The 20,125-nt window shown below is 47.7% G+C and overlaps 1 protein-coding gene and 1 pseudogene across 1 annotated transcript; one reads left to right on the forward strand and one right to left on the reverse strand.

The window, feature by feature from the left end:
- Positions 1 to 6,787: 6,787 nt before the first annotated feature.
- Positions 6,788 to 7,972, reverse strand: LOC123147143 (BTB/POZ and MATH domain-containing protein 2-like; annotated as a pseudogene).
- A 5,592-nt stretch (positions 7,973 to 13,564) lies between these two features.
- On the forward strand, positions 13,565 to 14,644 carry LOC123153899 (BTB/POZ and MATH domain-containing protein 2-like). Its single transcript, XM_044572792.1, has one exon. It carries the CDS (start codon positions 13,565 to 13,567, stop codon positions 14,642 to 14,644), a length of 1,080 nt encoding a protein of 359 aa, XP_044428727.1.
- Positions 14,645 to 20,125: the final 5,481 nt, after the last annotated feature.

The raw sequence follows: 20,125 nt of genomic DNA on the forward strand, positions 1-20,125 counted from the left end.
TCTGGTGGGGGATTGCTGAAATCTGAGATGGGCTCTAGGCCCATATTGCAATTTCTGAAAAATCTCTAAGGGCCCATGTGGGTTATATGGCACTAGGTGTGGTGGGAAGTTTAGTCCCACCCCGGAAGTGGAAGGAGAGTTGGAGTGGTTTATAAGGGTTTCTCTTCTACATGCTATTGGAGCTTGAGAAGAGAAGAGGCCCTCGCGCACTCCTCCTCCGCCGCCCGCCTCGCCACGCCACGCCTCGTCACGACGCGCCGCGGGTTGCGGGATTGAGCCGAGCCGAGCTCACACCTACGCGCTTATTTTTGCCAGTCACTAACGGAGAGTTTTCTGACAGCTGGGCCACGATCTGAGACGTCGGATCGTGGGCTGTCACGGACTCGGACGTGGGTCGAGCCCACGTCTCTCCACGCGGCTGCGCCTATAAGTATGCGGTGTCTCCTAACCCTAGCCGCCACGAACAGATCACATCTGCTCACGCGCACGCCCACCGTCGTTCCTTTGCTGCTGCTGCCGCCGGTGACTCCATCCCGTCCGCCACGTACACGGTCGACGGGAGAGCAGGTCTCCGAAACCACGCCCTTCTGGTTCCTGTACGGGGTGAGGGGCGAATAGGTTTTTGGGCAGCGATTACGCGACTGCTCGCTTCCGATCGTCTACTTCCTCTACGTCCGCGTCGCCTTCGTCATCACCATGTCCACCGACGCCGACCGTGCCGCCGCCGAGAAAGCTGAAGCCGACAAGAAGGTCGCCGAGGACGCCGCTGCTGCCACCAAAGCCGCGGCCTCTGCGTGGCCTACTGGAGGGTATAACTCGTTTATCCCGCTCCTGATTATTTTCATATTAGCAGTACTAGCAGTATGTGTAGATTTGTCTACTGTTTGCTTAGTACGTGCATGTTTAGATCAGAGTGAGTACGTCATCAACTTAGTCAATGCCATGCTAGTGATTTACTCATGGATTAATTTAATCGAGAAATTGCCTATTTACTCAACAATCCAAAAACCTATTATGTGTAGGAATTTCTCGGCAAGTGGCTTTGCCGCTGCACTGAAACCGGATAAGTTTACCGGTACATACTTCAAGCGTTGGCAGACTAAGACCACGTTATGGCTCACGGCTATGAACGTGTTCTGGGTCACCGGTGTCTCCACGGGAACGATTGCTCCTGAACAGGAGAAGGCGTTCAAGGAGGCTACCGTTGTGTTTCTCGGAGCAGTTCTTAGCGTGATCGGAGATAAACTGGTCGACGCATATTTACATGTGCATGTCGCCAAGGACTTGTGGGAGGCGCTCGAATCTAAATTCGGGGCCGCCGATGCAGGGAGCGAGATGTATATTATAGAGCAGTTCCACGATTACAAGATGGTTGAAAACCGTCCTGTATTGGAGCAGGCTCATGAGATAATATGCATTGTTAAGGAACTTGAGCTTCTCAAGTGCGAGTTACCGGGCAAGTTTGTCGCGGGCTGCATAATCGCTAAGCTCCCTAATTCCTGGAGGAACTTTGCCACCACTCTGAAACATCAGAGGCGTGAATTCTCTGTGGAGGATGTCATTGGCCATCTGAGTGTTGAGCAGAATTCGAGGGCAAAAGACTCGCACGGAAAAGGGGCCGAAGGGACTTCTGTTGCCAACATGGTGAATCAGAAGAACTTCAACTCCCACAAGCCCAAGGGAAAGAACGGTGTCCAACACAATACCGACTTTAAGAAGAAGGGTAAGAAGACCTTCAAGAAGAACAAGAAGGACGAGGGCTGCTTTACTTGTGGTTCGGTTGAACATTGGGCCAACAAGTGCCCAAACAAGTCCAAGTCTGTCAACATGATTGTGGGCAACAATGAGAATGGTGCATCTGGGTACGGTAATTTATTTACTGTTTTTTCAGTGTTTCAACCCAACGATTGGTGGGTGGACACAGGTGCAGGTGTTCATGTGTGTGCTGACATTTCATTGTTCACTTCTTACCAGGTCACAGGTCACGGGTCCGTATTGATGGGGAATGGCGCGAGTGCTTCTGTTCATGGTGTTGGCACGGTCGATCTGAAGTTTACTTCGGGAAGGATCGTGCAGCTGAAGAACGTGCAGCATGTCCCCGCCATCAAGAAGAACCTCGTTAGTGGCTCCCTTCTATGTAGAGAAGGGTTTAAGTTGGTTTTCGAGTCTAATAAATTAGTTGTTACAAAATATGGACTCTTTGTTGGAAAAGGTTATGAGAGCGGAGGGATGTTCCGCCTTTCCCTCGCAGATTTTTGTAATAAAGTCGTGAACCATATTCATTCGAATGTTAATGAATCTGAAGTTTGGCATTCACGTCTTTGTCACATTAGTTTTGGTGTTATGACGCGGCTAGCCAAGTTGGATTTAATCCCGAGTTTCACTTTAGCCAAAGGTTCTAAGTGCCTTTCATGTGTGCAAGCTAAGCAACCTCGCAAGCCTCATAAGGCCGCGGAGGAGAGACACCTGGCACCATTAGAACTCATACATTCTGATCTTTGTGAGATGAATGGTGTGTTGACTAAAGGTGGAAAGAGATACTTCATGACATTGATAGATGATTCCACTAGATATTGCTATGTGTATCTGTTAAATACTAAAGATGAGGCTCTACACTACTTTAAAATCTATAAGGCAGAAGTTGAAAATCAACTTGAAAAGAAAATTAAACGAGTCCGGTCAGATCGTGGTGGAGAGTACTTCTCGAGTGAGTTTGATTCCTTCTGTGCGGAACACGGCATTATTCATGAGAGGACGCCTCCCTATTCACCCCAGTCAAACGGGGTTGCCGAGCGGAAAAACCGTACTCTAACTGATTTGGTTAACGCCATGTTAGATACATCGGGTTTATCCAAGGCATGGTGGGGGGAGGCTATATTGACGGCATGTCATGTCCTGAATAAAGTTCCGACAAAGGATAGTGAGATCACTCCCTATGAGAAATGGGCAAAGAGAAGGACGACACTCTCGTACTTGCGCACTTGGGGCTGTTTGGCGAAAGTCAACGTGCCGATCCCCAAAAAGCGTAAGCTTGGACATAAGACCGTGGACTGCATTAATTTGGGCTACGCTAAGAACAGCGTTGGCTATAGATTTCTAGTAGTGAAATCTGAGGTACCTGACCAGAAGATCGGTACAATTATGGAGTCTAAGGATGCTACATTCTTTGAGGATATTTTTCCTATGAGAGATATGCAAAGCACTTCTAGACAGGAATCTGAGGAGACTCCTGAACCTGCCATCCCTATGGAATATTATGAACAAACACATGATGAAAATCCTGAAGAGGATGACGAGGAAACCCTTGGTAGGGGCAAGAGACAAAGGACTGCAAAGACCTTTGGTGATGATTTCTTCGTGTACCTCGTGGATGATACTCCCACTTCTATTTCAGAAGCGTATGCCTCTCCAGAAGCTGACTACTGGAAGGATGCGGTCCGTAGCGAGATGGATTCCATCATGGCTAACGGGACATGGGAGATCACTGACCGTCCCTATGGTTGCAAACCACTGGGATGTAAGTGGGTGTTCAAAAAGAAGCTTATGCCCGATGGTACGATTGAAAAGTACAAGGCTAGGCTTGTGGCCAAGGGCTATGACCAGCAAGAAGAGGAAGATTTCTTTGATACTTATTCACCTGTGGCTAGGCTGACCACCATTCGAGTATTACTCTCGTTGGCGGCCTCACATGGTCTTCTCGTCCATCAGATGGATGTTAAGACGGCTTTTCTAAATGGAGAGCTAAAGGAGGAAATCTACATGCAACAGCCTGATGGCTTTGTGATAGATGGTCAGGAAAGAAAGGTGTGTAGGTTGATAAAATCTTTATATGGCCTGAAACAAGCACCTAAGCAATGGCATGATAAGTTTAATACAACTCTGACATCTGTTGGTTTCGTTGTTAATGAGGCTGACAAATGTGTATACTATCGCCATGGTGGGGGCGAAGGAGTTATACTGTGCTTGTATGTTGATGACATACTGATATTCGGAACAAACCTCAAAGTCATTGAGGAGGTCAAATCGTTTCTATCTCAGAACTTTGAGATGAAAGACCTTGGTGTGGCTGATGTTATCTTGAACATCAAGCTACTGAGAGATAATGAGGGTGGGATCACACTTCTGCAATCCCATTACGTTGAGAAGGTGTTGAGTCGTTTTGGATATTCGGACTGCACACCATCTCAAACACCATATGATCCTAGCGTATTGATTCGAAAGTCCAAAGGCATGGCTAAAGATCAATTGAGATACTCTCAAATCATTGGTTCACTGATGTACCTAGCGAGCGCAACGAGGCCTGACATCGCGTTTGCTGTGAGCAAACTGAGCCGGTTTGTTTCCAAACCGGGTGATGTACATTGGCATGCTGTTGAGAGAGTTATGCGCTATCTGAAAGGTACTATGAACTATGGACTTCACTATACCGGATACCCGTCGGTACTTGAAGGGTATAGTGATGCGAATTGGATCTCTGATGCTGATGAGATGAAGGCCACAACTGGGTATATGTTTACTCTTGGAGGTGGCGCTGTTTCCTGGAAGTCTTGCAAGCAAACGATCTTAACGAGATCGACAATGGAAGCAGAATTAACGGCATTAGACACATCTGGTGTTGAAGCGAGATGGCTTCGAGATCTTTTGATGGACTTGCCATTGGTTGATAAACCGGTTCCGGCTATCCTTATGAACTGTGACAATCAGACTGTCATCACCAAGGTGAAGAGTTCAAAGGACAACATGAAGTCCACCAAACACATAAGAATGAGATTAAAAGCTGTCAGAAAATTAAGAAACTCCGGAGTGATAGCGTTGGACTATGTCCATACGGCTAAGAATCTGGCAGATCCCTTTACAAAAGGGCTATCACGTGTTGTGATAGATAATGCATCGAGGGAGATGGGTATGAGACCCACATGAGTTGCCATGGTGGTAACCCAACCTATATGATCGGAGATCCCGTGAACTAGGACCTGGGAAAACAAGTCAGTGGTGAACTGAGGAGAGTAACTATACTAACCCACTCCGTTGGAGATGCAATACTCTCGATACTGTATGGTAGGATGACTACGGTCTCAATGTGTTCCAAAGCTTATAAAAGCAAGATGCTATCCTACAGAGCGATCTTTGGAGGAACACACCTATATGAGCCCGACTGCTGGTCACAGTCTATGAGATTGGGGTGATCTCTAGTAAGCTCATGAATAGGCCAGGAGTGTGACTTATATGCTCCACCCGAGGGGTCAGCCTTCGGCAGCCTAGTACTAGTAAGACATGTAGTGAAACTTCTTTACGCCAAACTGACAATTCAAGGCATAGTCCATTGTTCAGTTGTGAAGGAGTGTAGCCACTTGTTCTAGGTGAAGTTCAACCTTAACAGGTCTTTACTGAAACACTGGTATATCGAAACAGCAATTGGAACAGAGGACACAATGGGCCCTCGAGATCTGGTGGGGGATTGCTGAAATCTGAGATGGGCTCTAGGCCCATATTGCAATTTCTGAAAAATCTCTAAGGGCCCATGTGGGTTATATGGCACTAGGTGTGGTGGGAAGTTTAGTCCCACCCCGGAAGTGGAAGGAGAGTTGGAGTGGTTTATAAGGGTTTCTCTTCTACATGCTATTGGAGCTTGAGAAGAGAAGAGGCCCTCGCGCACTCCTCCTCCGCCGCCCGCCTCGCCACGCCTCGTCACGACGCGCCGCGGGTTGGGGGATTGAGCCGAGCCGAGCTCACACCTACGCGCTTATTTTTGCCAGTCACTAACGGAGAGTTTTCTGACAGCTGGGCCACGATCTGAGACGTCGGATCGTGGGCTGTCACGGACTCGGACGTGGGTCGAGCCCACGTCTCTCCACGCGGCTGCGCCTATAAGTATGCGGTGTCTCCTAACCCTAGCCGCCACGAACAGATCACATCTGCTCATGCGCACGCCCACCGTCGTTCCTTTGCTGCTGCTGCCGCCGGTGACTCCATCCCGTCCGCCACGTACACGGTCGACGGGAGAGCAGGTCTCCGAAACCACGCCCTTCTGGTTCCTGTACGGGGTGAGGGGCGAATAGGTTTTTGGGCAGCGATTACGCGACTGCTCGCTTCCGATCGTCTACTTCCTCTACGTCCGCGTCGCCTTCGTCATCACCATGTCCACCGACGCCGACCGTGCCGCCGCCGAGAAAGCTGAAGCCGACAAGAAGGTCGCCGAGGACGCCGCTGCTGCCACCAAAGCCGCGGCCTCTGCGTGGCCTACTGGAGGGTATAACTCGTTTATCCCGCTCCTGATTATTTTCATATTAGCAGTACTAGCAGTATGTGTAGATTTGTCTACTGTTTGCTTAGTACGTGCATGTTTAGATCAGAGTGAGTACGTCATCAACTTAGTCAATGCCATGCTAGTGATTTATTCATGGATTAATTTAATCGAGAAATTGCCTATTTACTCAACACCTAAGGCCACGAGAGGCAAAGGAACACTAATCTCCTTTTTGCGGGGAGGAGGAATATTGAACAATTTTTAATACGCAATGAACTTTATTAATTAAATGATGAAGATCTTTTAATATACGGAGAAATTTTCTTAATATACATTGAATATTGTTTGATAAAAGACATACTGGACAATCTTGAAAATATTTTTTTATTTTTCATAGGCTCTTAAATATATAGCTCCTAAAATACGACAATGGGCCTGTTGTTGAAAAACCTACTAAGACACAATGTGAAACAAAAACAGCTCATGGGCAGAGTGGGCCGGCAAATTTGTGCTGGCTTCAGCAAACCTGTTCTGGGCGGCAAAAAAGAGCTCTTGATTTTCCTGGTATGTATCGGTGTGAGCATGTTAAGGATCGTAATACTTTCTAACAATCGATGTATTAAGATGAGCTACTGAATTAGGCTAGGCGAGGGAAGCATGTTAAGGATAATTTCCTTCCTAATACGGGGGCAGCTCCTCTGCAGATGATCAAACTCTTCGGTCTCCACAAAAGCCCTTAGGTTCGCCGGACAGTCGAGGAAATGGTAGCCCATCGCAGCTGTGTTGGTCGGCGAGCGACAGGATGGTTGCTACCGAGCTAATGTCGATGTAGTCGCATAGCTTGTCCTCACACATTGCCCTGAGCCGCCTGAGGTCATACCGATCCGCCGCGACAAGCAGGTGTTGTAGAAGAACGCCCTCGTTCTCATCCACGGGAGGAGCTGGCAGCGAGTCTCCATAGATGAACCTTAGCATCATGCTGAATACCTCAGCGTGCATGTCGTCGATCTGCAGGATTGTGTTCGTCGACGCCGTGCCTTCTTTCATTGGGCCGAAGAGCTGCGCCCTGAAGAAGGCAGAGCGGGCCGCGAGAACGCACTTGTGGGCGGTGAACGTCTCGCCACCCACCCGGAAGATGACGTCCGTGCCGTCGCCGGACAGGAGAAGATCCATAAAGTTCTGCTGCATGTCGGACGGTGGCACCGCGATGAAGGAAGAAATCCTTGTTGTCGCGCCCTGCGCAAGGACCATGACGTCGCATAGAATGGTGAATCTGTCGTCTCTGATGAATTTCTCCCAGGTCTCCTTTTTGAGGACCTTTGTATGGTGGCTGAACCGGCCTCGGAACTCGAATATCTCACTACCATCATGGATACGTGCCCGCTCTTGCTCGTCGTTCTCTTCAACGAAACTGAACTCGAAATGTGCCTTCACGAGGTCTATAGTGCCGATGACGAGGCAAAGTTGTAGTGTTACCAGGCTGCCGTCGACGTGGGGGTCATAGTAGATGCGCCAGTGTTGGCCGCCGATGATGAAAGGAAGAGACCAGAAGAATTTGTTGGTGCGCGAGTGGCCGTCAACGACAAGCAAGTGGTACCCTCTGTCTGCGCCCGCGTTGATGATGGGGGAGGCCGCGCTGAGGAGCTTGCCGCCGGAGTAGACAGATTCACCCGTGAACGTCATCATGATCGACGAAACAGCTCTAAAGTACTTGTACCTGCAGAAATCGTGGTACGCAGATTAGGGCCAAGTCTGTCAGGTACGTACGCTATATATACAAGGCAACGCCACATGATGGAGGAACGAATAAGAGACCTAAACTCAATCTGGTGCAAGATCAAATCGGATACGGTCTGTTTAAAATCTGGCCGTGCCAGCATATATCTCTGAGAAAATTCCTTATCCCGAGTATGCTGAGGCCCCGGGTTTATACCATATAAACATGGATTTGCTGGAGATTGGTAAAGGAAACATCTCTTTCTCTTTTTTAGCGGGCAGGTAAAGAATAGAACATCTCATCTTTACCTAGTTAAAATTTCTCATAGTTTAGTTTTTGCCTTCGGCACAACAGACATCAACCCGTCTTTCCTTTTCTTTTTACCATCTCTCTGTCCTCTATCTATATTTTTGGCCCCGAGTAATGATATTTTATTATTAATAACATATCATTTTATTATGAAGAGGACGTCAACTTTATTATTTAGAGGATGTCAACTTTATTATTACGAGGATGGCATTTTTAATTACAAAGAGGTTGATATTTTTATTATTGAGAGGATGAAATTTTTATTAATGATAGGATGTCATTGCTATTATTAAGAGAATGGCATCTTTTTCTTTTTGACCATGACAATTGCTCTGAGTGATTTTTCTGCGTAGGGTTTCCTTTTGTCTCGAAGTTTTTTTCTCCCATGGGCTGCTGCACACAGGGAAAAAGAATCCGGACGAGCCTTCGCGCGACTTCTCTCCACAAAGAATCCGGAAAGAGAATTTTCACGCGCGCACGAGTTTCTTTGGCGCGATAGTGGGTTTCGCTGCCGCTGGAGGACTGGTCTGACCATTTTCTTGTGTGCTAGCCTCATGGGACAATTCATTTTTCTGTGAGGTATATACTAACCTATAGTAAAATGTGATATTTTCCTCGGTGCTTAAGTAAACCCGCCTGGAAAATTCATTATCCTGTGAGATGCTTCGGGCCCCACAGGAAAAATGATCACTGTGAGGAAAACTTCAGTTTCTGGTAGTGGTATCACTTGCCCTTTCCCTGCAGGATGAAGAGGAGCCCGCTGCAGTAGAGCCCGTGAAGGCGCTGGTCAAGTTCAGTTTTGTTGACGACACCGACAAGCAAATGCCGACATGTATTCCTGCTGGCAAAATATTCGAATTCCTAGGTAACTCCGCGAGAAGGGAGGGCATGGACATATCAAGTACCTCAAGGACGACAGCTTCACCTTCCGGTGTGACATAATGATCCTAAGTCACACATGCAACACCTGTGCCTTCATCATGGTGCCACCATGTGACATGCAACTGAACTTCAACGACCTTCTCCTGTCTGGGAACGGCTCTGACGTGGCATTCCAGGTCGGCGGCGAGAAGTTCGCCGCCCACCGGTGCATCCTCGCTGCCCGATCAGTTGTGTTCACAGCGGCGCTCTTTGGCGCCATGAAGGAAGGCACATCGATGGTGGTACAGGTAGATGACATGGACGCGGCCCTCTTCAAGGCGATGCTAGGGTTCATCTATGTCGGCTCGCTGCCTACACCGGGCACCGAAGAGAATGAAGGCATCCTTCTGCAGCACCTGCTCGTTGCAGCAGACATGTATGACCTCCCAAGATTCAGGGCAATGTGCGATAAGAAGCTGTCTGAGCACGGCAACGACCATCCTGACGCACGCCGAGTAGCACGGCTGCGATGGGCTGAAGAAGGCGTGCTGCGAGTCCTCCGGTGTCCGGACAACCTGAGGGCGGTGGTGTCCACTGATGGCTTCGATCATTTGTGCAGGAGCTGCCCCACTCTTATGAAGGACATGATCATTGGACTGCTGCCGGCTAACTAGGACTTCATCATCATATTGATGTATAGCTCTTGTGTTCACGTCAATTTCTCACATCCCTTGCTTACTGTATTTGTCATTGCAGAAGGAAAGGGGAATGAAGGCTCTTCGACTTTGATCTAGGAAGACTCTTGGAGGCAGCAACCGAGGTGCTTAACAGGTCGAGGGGTGGGTGCCATTTCTCACACTGGTTCAGTGATGGATGGCGTTTTCTAGCTTTGGACGAATTGCTATCTAAGTAGGATTGGGGCTGCGATTGGGGCTGCGAAAAGTTCGTCACAAGAGAGTTCATGAACTACAACCTCATCAAGGGCAGCTTAACCTTCCGGTGCGACCTCTGGGTGGCCTCGGATGATGTGATCAAAACCACCACTTCGAAGGGATGAAGAAGGTGTGCAATGGTTTGCTGCGTCGTCCTTTCCTTGCCAAGCTGCCATCTAAGTAGTAGCTCATGCGAATTCAATGGATCTTAATCTATATATTTCGTTAATCTTCTAGTAGGATTACTATTTACTGTATGTCCTTGTTTACCGGATGCTTCATCGTATCTGTGTCGGGCATGCAAATCCGCTGGTCAATTGCTATATATTCAGAAATGCTTCTACTCCTATCGAGTTTGTTGCCATGCAGCTATATTGATCTAGTAATCTGCAATAAAAATGTTTGAAACTTAGCAATTGTCGATGCAAAAAAAAGAGAAAGTACTATGTATCTGAAACATAGCAGCCGTGTTAAACTGACTTGTCTGTAGCTCTTCCCGCCCAAAAAAAATGACTTGTCTGTAGGTTTATTTTTAAAATAATCATACAGAAAAAGAATAATAATCTAGGTTGTGCTGAAGCAAAACAAAATATGGGAATATTGTGGAAGAAGTCCCAGTTGAAGACCATAGTCAGTGCCAACGTGCACATTGAAATAGTGCATGGTTGGCGAAAGCCTTTTTCGTTGAAGGGGTATATATATTGGTATCCAAGCACCTAGGATAACCAACACAAGCTAACCTAACCGGCTACAAAGTCCTAATCCTAGTACCATCGGGTAATTGTTTGTGTACCAACCGGACACAATGTACCAAGTCGTGGTTATCAAGTTTCCCCCAAAATGCTAGATTTACGTAGGACCTACGGGTTGTTACGTAACTTGCCTGAAGAAATCTCTTAGCCCCCCTGATTTCATCCGTGCGTGTAGTAAAATGCCCTGAAAGCATACTAGTTATCTAAGGATATATAACTGATGCGCCATTTCATCCAAAAAACCGATTCGATCAACCTGCATTGTGTGGGTATTGTAAAATGCAATCATGCATATGTAAGGATAGATGATACCAAAATATAGAAGAGCTAATCATGAGCCAAGGAATTAATCACAAAATTGCCTAACATTCCAACTATAAATTTATTAAGATGGGCTACTGAATTAGGCTAGACGAGGGAAGCATGCTAATGAGAATTTGCTGAGTTAGACTCAATGTTACTGCTGAAGTTAGGCCCCTCCCAATGCTCCACCTTGTACAGGTGCTAAGTCTGCCATGTAGGCAAAAAAATCTGATGTGGCAGGACAATTAAGAGAAGAGATATGGGTTTGGTGACCCCAGGAAGAACCAATGCCAACCACGCAAACCTAGGCCAAACCTTAGCTCCGTCGGGCCGCGACCCCTCCTACCCCCCTCCCCTCCGCCGCCGTCGGCGAGCTCCGTCGGGCAAAGCCCGGTGGGCGCGGCGGCTATGCCCTTCTCCCCCTGTGCTCGTGGGATGCTGGCACGGGGCGGCCTCCTCGAGCGGTGGCGCTGGACATCGCGGGGTTCAGCAGCTCGCGGGGCGGCCGGCTGGTGGCGGCGTGCAGGCGCCCTGGATCTGGCGCGCGGCGGGAGGCTGCGGCGCTCCCGTCTCGGGAGGTGGCGTGAAGTCGGCCTCCTGCTGTATCCGGCCGGATCGGGCGGTGGGGGTCGGTCGGCGGCGCATGGCATCGGTGGTGCGTGCCCAGCAGCTCCGACGCTAGGAGCTCCCTGGGCGACGCGGGTAGGGCAGCGGCCGGGGGTGGATGTTGCTCCGGCTATGGGCGGCAAATTGTGGAGGTCCGGCGATGGTGGACTCCCAGTGTCTTGGCAGCTTCATGGTGGCTTGGCGGATCTGCCTGCGGCGGCGACCGTCTTCTCCGTTGTCGACTTGTCTGTGATCTACCGTTTTGGCCTTCACCCATCTCCTCGGCTCCCGGTCGCTACTCCCTTCGAATGGCTGGCCCTTTCCCAGCTGCGGTCCATCGCTCGTCCCGCGCCCGGTGCAGCAGGACCGAGCTCGTCTCGCGCACATTCCGCAGGACCGAGCTCGTCTCGAGCACGGTGCAGCAGGACTGACCTCGTCCCCCCCCCCCCACGGTGCTGCAGGACCGAACTCGTCTAACGCTCCGGGCTGCAGGATGGGTCGATGGATGCCAGTGCTGGCCGACCTATTGGTTCTCGACACTGGGAGTGGACCAGGGGTGCAAAGGCGGGTCCTCTTCCGCTCGTCTCTTTGGTTGGGGTACCGGCAGGTCTCGGGTGCGGTGGTGTCAAGGTCTTGGATGCCGGGGCGGCGGCCCTGGTGGCGGTAGCACGGTGCTCTTGGGCAGAGCCCGTGTCTTGGCGCTACTCGGTGACCATGGCCGTGTGGGCGGCGTGGTAGCCGGGGTGTAGCATTCAGTGGCGGTGAGTGTTGGCCGGGGTGAAACCTGCTCTATCTTCGGACGGACCGGTGACGGTGAAGCTCGTTCCCGTCTTAAAGGCGTCGTCGCGGCTCTCACCACCCGTCGTGCGGCTCCAGGGGAAACTCTGATCCTCGGATCTGGCGGTGGCGGCGCTCCGGTGTCGTATCCTTCCTAAAGGCGCCGCTTTGGAGTCCATGGTTCGTTGTATGCAACTTCATCTCTTCGTGGTAGTGTGCTAGGGGTGGTGTTGCTGAGCTCAGCGCTTTTGTATCCTACCTTGGGTGTGTGGTGTTGGCGTGCATTTTTTCTGGATGATGTTGGTCTTTGCTTTATATATAAAGCGGGGCGAAAGCCTTTTTCGGTAAAGAGTTTAGTAGCTAAGTCATTAAATGAAGGGAGCTTAGCAACAACAACTTAAACACCAATGCATTGGGGACTATACTTGCTAAACTATTTAATGTGCTTAGCACCTTATTTAAGCAACTATCAATTGAAAGAGATCTTACTCCCACTGTGGCTAGTCTAAGAGAGTCAGCCCATACGTCGAACTTCCTGCTTAGATTAAATGATACATCCTTATTCGGATCACTAGTCAGCTTCTCTCGAGATAAGAAGAGGCATCACACAAAATTGGCTTCTATTCGTGTGTTTAATCTATTGTTACAATCTGCTTCCAGAAACAGACATTGTTGCCATCTTGTATTTGTGGTCACGGTCACGTTGCATGCACGGGTTGGAAGTTCAAAGGCGTTGGTTGCATTTGACAAAGTGCGATTAATTCCAGGGTAAGTGTAGCCACAGTTCTCGTACGATCCTTGTGATCTTGCCCATAGTTCGAGCACTAGGTTCAAGTTCAACAGCTTGGTCTCCCACACGGCCGGCCGGCCGGCGACATAAGGCGATCCTCCGTTGGTTAGTTCGTTTGCTGTTTCACCTCTCTCTCTCTCTCTCTCTCTCTCTCTCTCTCTCTCTCTCTCTCTCTCTCTCTCTCTCTCTCTCTCTCTCTCTCTCATATCTACTGGTGTGCGGCATCATAACGTTGCAAATTACTTGCAGTTGCCGATTCATCAATCAATCATGTCCTTCGCGGGTTTATCTGTCATCGCCGACGGCAAGATCCTGAGCAAAGCAGCCTCACCTGCCATAGCTGGCACTAGCGGGTACCATTTGCTTGTCGTCGAAGGCCTCTCGCGCACTCCAGCGGGCGAGCCCTTTTTGTCACGCTGCATCACAGTCGGAGGCACTCATTTGCATATCCTCTGCTACCCCAACGGCAATAACACTGACAACGCCGGCTTCATCTCACTTAGTATTTTCCTCCGAAAGGTAGCCACTGGAACCGAAGAGCCCGTGAAGGCGCAGGTCGAGTTCAGTTTCGTGGACGAGACGGAGAAGCAGGAGCCGGCACGCATCCATGCAAGCAGAGTACTCGAGTTCCAACTCTGGGAGGAGACAGAAGAATTCCACAAGTTCGTGCGAAGGGACGTCCTGGAGAAATCCAAACACTTCAAGGACGACAGCTTCACCATCCGCTGCGACATCGTAGTCCTAGATCCGATATGCGTCGACACTTTGGCCTCTATCGTAGTGCCGCCGTCGGACATGCAAAGAAACTTCAACGACCTTCTCATTGCAGGGGAGGGCGCCGATGTTACCTTCCAGGTCGGCGGTGAGACGTTTGCCGCACACCGCTGCGTCCTCGCTGCACGCTCTACCGTCTTCAAGGCAGCTCTCTTTGGCCACATGAAGGAAGGCACGTCGTCGGCCGTCGTGCAGATAGACGACATGGACGCGGCGGTGTTCAAGGCAATGCTCGGGTTCATCTACGGAGACTCGCTGCCCGTGCCAAGGACGGATGAGAACGAGGGCGAGGGGGTCCTGCTGCAACACCTGCTCGTCGCGGCGGACAGGTACGACCTCCGAAGGCTTAGAGCGATGTGCGAGAAGAAACTCCACATCGAAGTGGGCACGCTGACCACCATCCTGGCACTCGCCGAGCAACACGACTGTGTCTGGCTGAAGAAGGCAAGCTATGAGTTTCTCCGTAGCCCGCCGAACCTGAGGGCTGTCGTAGAGACAGAAGGGTTTGAACATCTGTGCAGCAGCTGCCCCACTCTTATGAAGGACATGCTCCTTGGCGTGCTGCCGCCTAATTAGTAGAAGTTCATCTTAATGCAATTGCTTGCTCTCTTATATATTTTGTAATCTTCTGTTTATGTCCTTGATTTGGAGGTGGTTCATCCAATATCTGCTGGGAATGCAATCCGCGAAGTTCTATTGAAATATGCAATTTCCCTCTCAGGAGTGGTTAAAACGAAGTTGTACTGCGTCCACAGTGTGATGAAAATTCTAATAGCTAGTTGCGCTATGCCGTTGAACATCTTTGTTTTTTTTTAAAGAACATCTTTGTTGTTAAAATCTACCTATCTTCTATCCATCCATCCATCCATTTTTATACATCCCAGGTGCTAGAATCAAGCCTGCCTAAATAAACCGATTATACAAGTTTGTCACGTGCATTGTTTACCAAAGGTAGACAATGTGAGTCCGTAAAGGACACACAAAAAAAAGATACAAACCGGCACCAAGCCAACACAAGCACGTGGGTTCCCAGAAACTTATAAAAGAAAAGCACGTAGATGTTTTGCAGCACGTAGGTGTTTAGAAAAACACGTAGGTTCAGAGAAAAGCAAATACGTACGAAGCATATGTCCACCTACAGACTTCCGTGAAGGACTCAAATTTGTAAATGCGTGCATCCATGTAGAGCGTGCTACAAATTAATATTACTGAATTTTCAAAGTATAACTCTATTTTACAAATGATATTCTTAATATAAAATACCAAAAAAATTACAGTACTGGTATGAATCCATGAAAAGCTAAAGATTGAAACAAATTGTACAGAGATATTATGTAATGATGGATACCCACTAAAAAGATAACACGCTAAAAATAGTTTAGTGTATCAAACATAGATTTAGCTATAAGATTTATATAAGAAGATATTTATAGTTGAGATAAGTTTACGGGAAAATATTTATAGTATAGATTAAATCCATGTTGGTTGGTCTCGACAGAGAACAAATTGATCAATTGCAATGTTCAAGACAAATGGAGTTTACGGAGAAGTTTTACACGGGGAAGGATCAAAATTTTAAAAAGTGTGTTACAAGGCATGCATGAAATCGAGAAGAGGGATGACATATCAATAAATACGTGCGATGTGTGCAAGTGAGCATATTGTATGAGCCAAGAAAAATGGTGTTGTTGCGGCAAAATAAAAGTCTGAAGCAACAAATCATACCAATGTGCAAAAGCATATAAGTTTGTACAAAGCAACATGCATGGATACAATCTATGTCGAGACCATGCAAGGGATACATGTTTCAACAATTGTTGGTCGACATACACACCCTACAAGGGCAAGCGACATATATAGTTCAAAGAAGAATATAGATGCATCATAGCATCTAGAGACATATCAGTGCGCACACACACACACACACACACACACACACACACACACACACACACACACACACACACACACACAAAAACAAAACAAAACAAAACAAAACAAAACAAAACAAATGCTTTAGGGCTACCAGAGGAAGGAGGAAGAGGAATGCAAAGTTAAGTATGAGTCATATATTTCAATTTAAGAAAATAGGGGTGAGGAGGTTGACACTAAAGGGTGAGGTGTGCAAGACATAACCTACAAATTAGTTTGAAAGTTCCTGATTTTGCACCATAGATAAAAAACCATTGACCTTTCGGGTCACAGAATAATGGATTTATTTGGCCCACGAACCAACATTTGCATAGTAAAATTGAATGGCAGTGCATGTCTGCGGAAGTAATATTAGCATAAGATACCAAAAATTTTAAGTGCTTTGGCTATTGGGTTTGCTCTAATGAGATATGTCTATATATCTAATAGCACATCAACGTCTAGCCGCGCAATTGCGCGGGTCACCCAGCTAGTTACAACTTATTTTAGAAGCTTAAAATAGCAACCATAATTTAGTGATACGAAGTTATAAATCTTATGTAAAAAATCAGAAACGCTTTTATCCTGCTCGTGATGCAGCCACATTGAGACTTAGGAACTTAGCAATTATGCATGATAAAAATCATTTTTTAAAGACCACTCTAAAAAGAAATAAATGAATTTGTACACTTTGAATAGAATGTCGAGGTTACTATTTCAGTTTTCTGTAACATGCATGCAAGCAAAGTGATCGGTATGGTCATCTATATGGAATTGTTGTACGAAGGCCCATTTCAATAAGTCATAGCAAGCATAGCAGTTTACAACCTCTGTAGCACATGGGCCCACACACATGTGGGTAACTAATTCATAAAGATATAATTTCGAAGATATTAGGGAAGACAATTTGATTTAAAAAAAAAAATCTAGCCCACCATATCAAAAAGAAAGGGAGTATCAATAAGAATGGCATGATATTACAATATTCTTTGAGTAAATTTGGAAGTTAATTTGTGTCACTGGCTTTACTTCTTAGTATCCGATCCATACTTCAAATAGAAAATTTGTTTGCATTTCAATTATAAACCGTTTTGTATGTCCTTCACATTCAAAATTTATTGGTCATGTTCATTGATAATAAGGTCTTATTGACCTTTCTTTTGGATTCGTATCCTATTGTGTTGGAAATGTGCCCTAGAGGCCATCCTGTGATGATCTATGTATCAATGAACTTATCTATATAGTCCTTGAACATTATCGATGATATATATCAATAAGTATGTGACTTGTTTGTGAGACTATGTGGTGTATGATAATTGTTCTACTCGTTTCTAGTCGTCAAGGTTGTGGACTCACATTATTTAAGTAGCTTGCAACATAGTGGATGCCTCTATCTCACAAACAATGTAGCATTGGATGCTAGCATGGTATTTGTGGACTCGAATCCGACTGAGATGGGTAACCGAAATGGAATGAACCTTGTCAGCCGGTCCACCTCTCTGGCCGCCTTCCAGACATTGCCAGACGTCCGCAACCCCCACCCACGCGCCTGCCCCATTTGACTACATCGTCGTCCACGCCGAATCCACTCGTAGCCACGTACCCTCTCTCCCAGCCGACGCCATCCATGGCAGACATCACGCCCGACAAGTATTCGGTCAAATGTCATTGAGCTTTTATTTTACCTTCTCTTTGTTTCCTAGAGTAAGCACGATGGCGGGGTACACGGTAATGAAGGATGAGTTGTTGTGTGATGCATGGAAGGTTGTATCTGCTCACTTTTGTAGGCATGAGGCAATGGGGCTCAACCTTTTGACAGCACATGCATTCTTCGTTTCATTAGCAAAAGCACTTTGCACCCTACGACTTGCATGTGATCCCGTGACACAGTGTGAACTCACTAGCCCATCGGTGATACATCATCTTCAACTCATTGATTCACTCAATGTTGCAACGTGATAATCATCATGTTGTATATCCCGAAGTGCTGCAGTTTTGTACCACAGAACCGAGGGCAGGCCATTTACATTCATGCATTGTTGGATGAAGCTCAAGGAGTACAGTGCATACGGATTCTGACTCGAGTATTGTTGAATTTGCAATCAATGAATATTGTGTCGGTGTGCCCATTTTAGAGGTCTGTGTTTGAGATGCCCTAAACACTTGGAAACAACATATGCATGCCAAAAATGCGCAAAGGAAAATAAGTGCGGGGAACACAGCATTTGAAATGCCTCTTGTGCTCTATATGCGACGTGACCCGTCCATATGTTTGGACATAAAATGAATGAAAAATGGATGTAAATTCTTTAAGTTTCTGAATACAGGGCAGTATACATGTTTATTTTATACGTCCGCGGATCCTTGTTATACGCCCGTGATCGCGGACATTAATATTTGCGGGGCACAGAGGAAGACACCTCATCTTCTTTCTAGCTCATGTTTCCCAATCTTCTTCTTCCATTCTACTCTCATCATCTAGATCTGCTCTATTGACATTTCTAACGGACGTTTGGGGGCGCGCTTCTAGGATGTCAACGGTGACAATCGTCAATGAGGACGACGAGGTCCGGCATTGCTTATGGATGTTGCCTGTGACGACGGGTGAGATGATAAAGTACCGTCTCCGTCGCCTCGACTGTTAGATGGCCAAGTATGGCGAAAAGTGGTCCCTCAGCGAGATCGCCGTCACCAGTGCCGCCTCCTCTTAGGCTCGCTGCCCTTTCCCCCTGCCCACGTCTTTGGTGGCTGTGCCCGCACTCCACATGACGCACGAGGAAGCCGAGCGGATCATCTGCAAGTGTCAGGCTGCAGCCGGAAAACCCTGCCGCGACGCCGCACCCTTCCACCGCCCGAAGACCAACGACGACGACAACAATAGCTCCGACGATGATGATGAGGGAGCAGCTGGCCAGCCCGACATGGCCTATGAGGTCACCGGTAAGTATAGGGTAGTGTAGGATTAGATTTTTGTAGGTTTTTGGTTTTGTCCGGTTTAATGTAAAAACTATGAAATTTTAAATTAATATCGTCCGATTTGTTTGAGTTTGCATCAAATTTTGTTCGCTTTCATTGAAATTCGTTTAAAATGTAAATGAACATGTGCGGCTATCTTTTTTTGAGAGAAAACTTTCGATATATTCATCTCCAATGATGACAATACAACGAACACTAGAAATAATAATTACGTCCGGATTCATAGACGACCTAGCGACAATTAAAACAATAGAAGTGAACCGTAGGCGCGCCGCCGTCATCGCCTCTCCCTCGTCGGAGCCGAGTAAAACTTATTGGAGTAGACAGTCTGAAGGTCGTTGTGCAAAGGCACCATAGGATCAACACACCAGAACTGCAACCGTCGCCGATGAAAAGTAGCGTAGATCGAAAGGATCCAACCTGAAGACACATGAACATAGGCGAACGACGAACAAATCCATCAAAAATAGATCCGTCGGGGACACATCTCCACACGCCCACAGGCGGTGCTAGGGGCACCACCGAAGCAAGGGCAAGGCTGGAAGAATTCTATTCCATCTTCGGGGAGCCGCCACCATCTCGCCTTCCTGAGTAGGACACAAACCTTAATAGAACTTAAAGTAACATCTAGAAACGGAGCCCTTCCACCGACAAGGGTTGGGATCCACCGCGACTCCAATGACCCTAAGGCCACTGGGGACGAGGCAGACATGCGGCAACGCCGGCAGGGGGCGGAGAAAATCTAAACTCGGAACAGGAGGCGGTTTGCTATATGCAGTTATCGTTGGATGGCCGGCTCCTGCATCCGTGACCGCGGACTAATGCTTCCTGTCCGCAGACGGATGCCAGAGCAAATTTGCAAGTCAGCGCGTGCATCTTTTTTTTTTAGAACTGCGTGCATCTTTTTATAAGCACAAGAACGAGGACAAGTCTCACCGGTGTGCCACAGTTTTTTTTCCCACCCCAGAGGCAGACCCAGAAGGGGTTTTCGGAAGGATGGGCCACACCATGAGAAATTGGCCCAACACCATATATATCAGAAAAAAGTGTCGAGTAACCTTTGAGGCCCAGCAGGCCAGCCCAGTCAGCATTCCACGCTGGCAACACTGCAGGACAAGATCGACCGCACGACTCGTGACCAATCCAATCGTAGTAGTATTAGCCCTAGGA

Source organism: Triticum aestivum, chromosome 7A (assembly GCF_018294505.1).
Source record: "Triticum aestivum cultivar Chinese Spring chromosome 7A, IWGSC CS RefSeq v2.1, whole genome shotgun sequence".
In the NCBI taxonomy this organism is placed as follows: Eukaryota; Viridiplantae; Streptophyta; class Magnoliopsida; order Poales; family Poaceae; genus Triticum; species Triticum aestivum.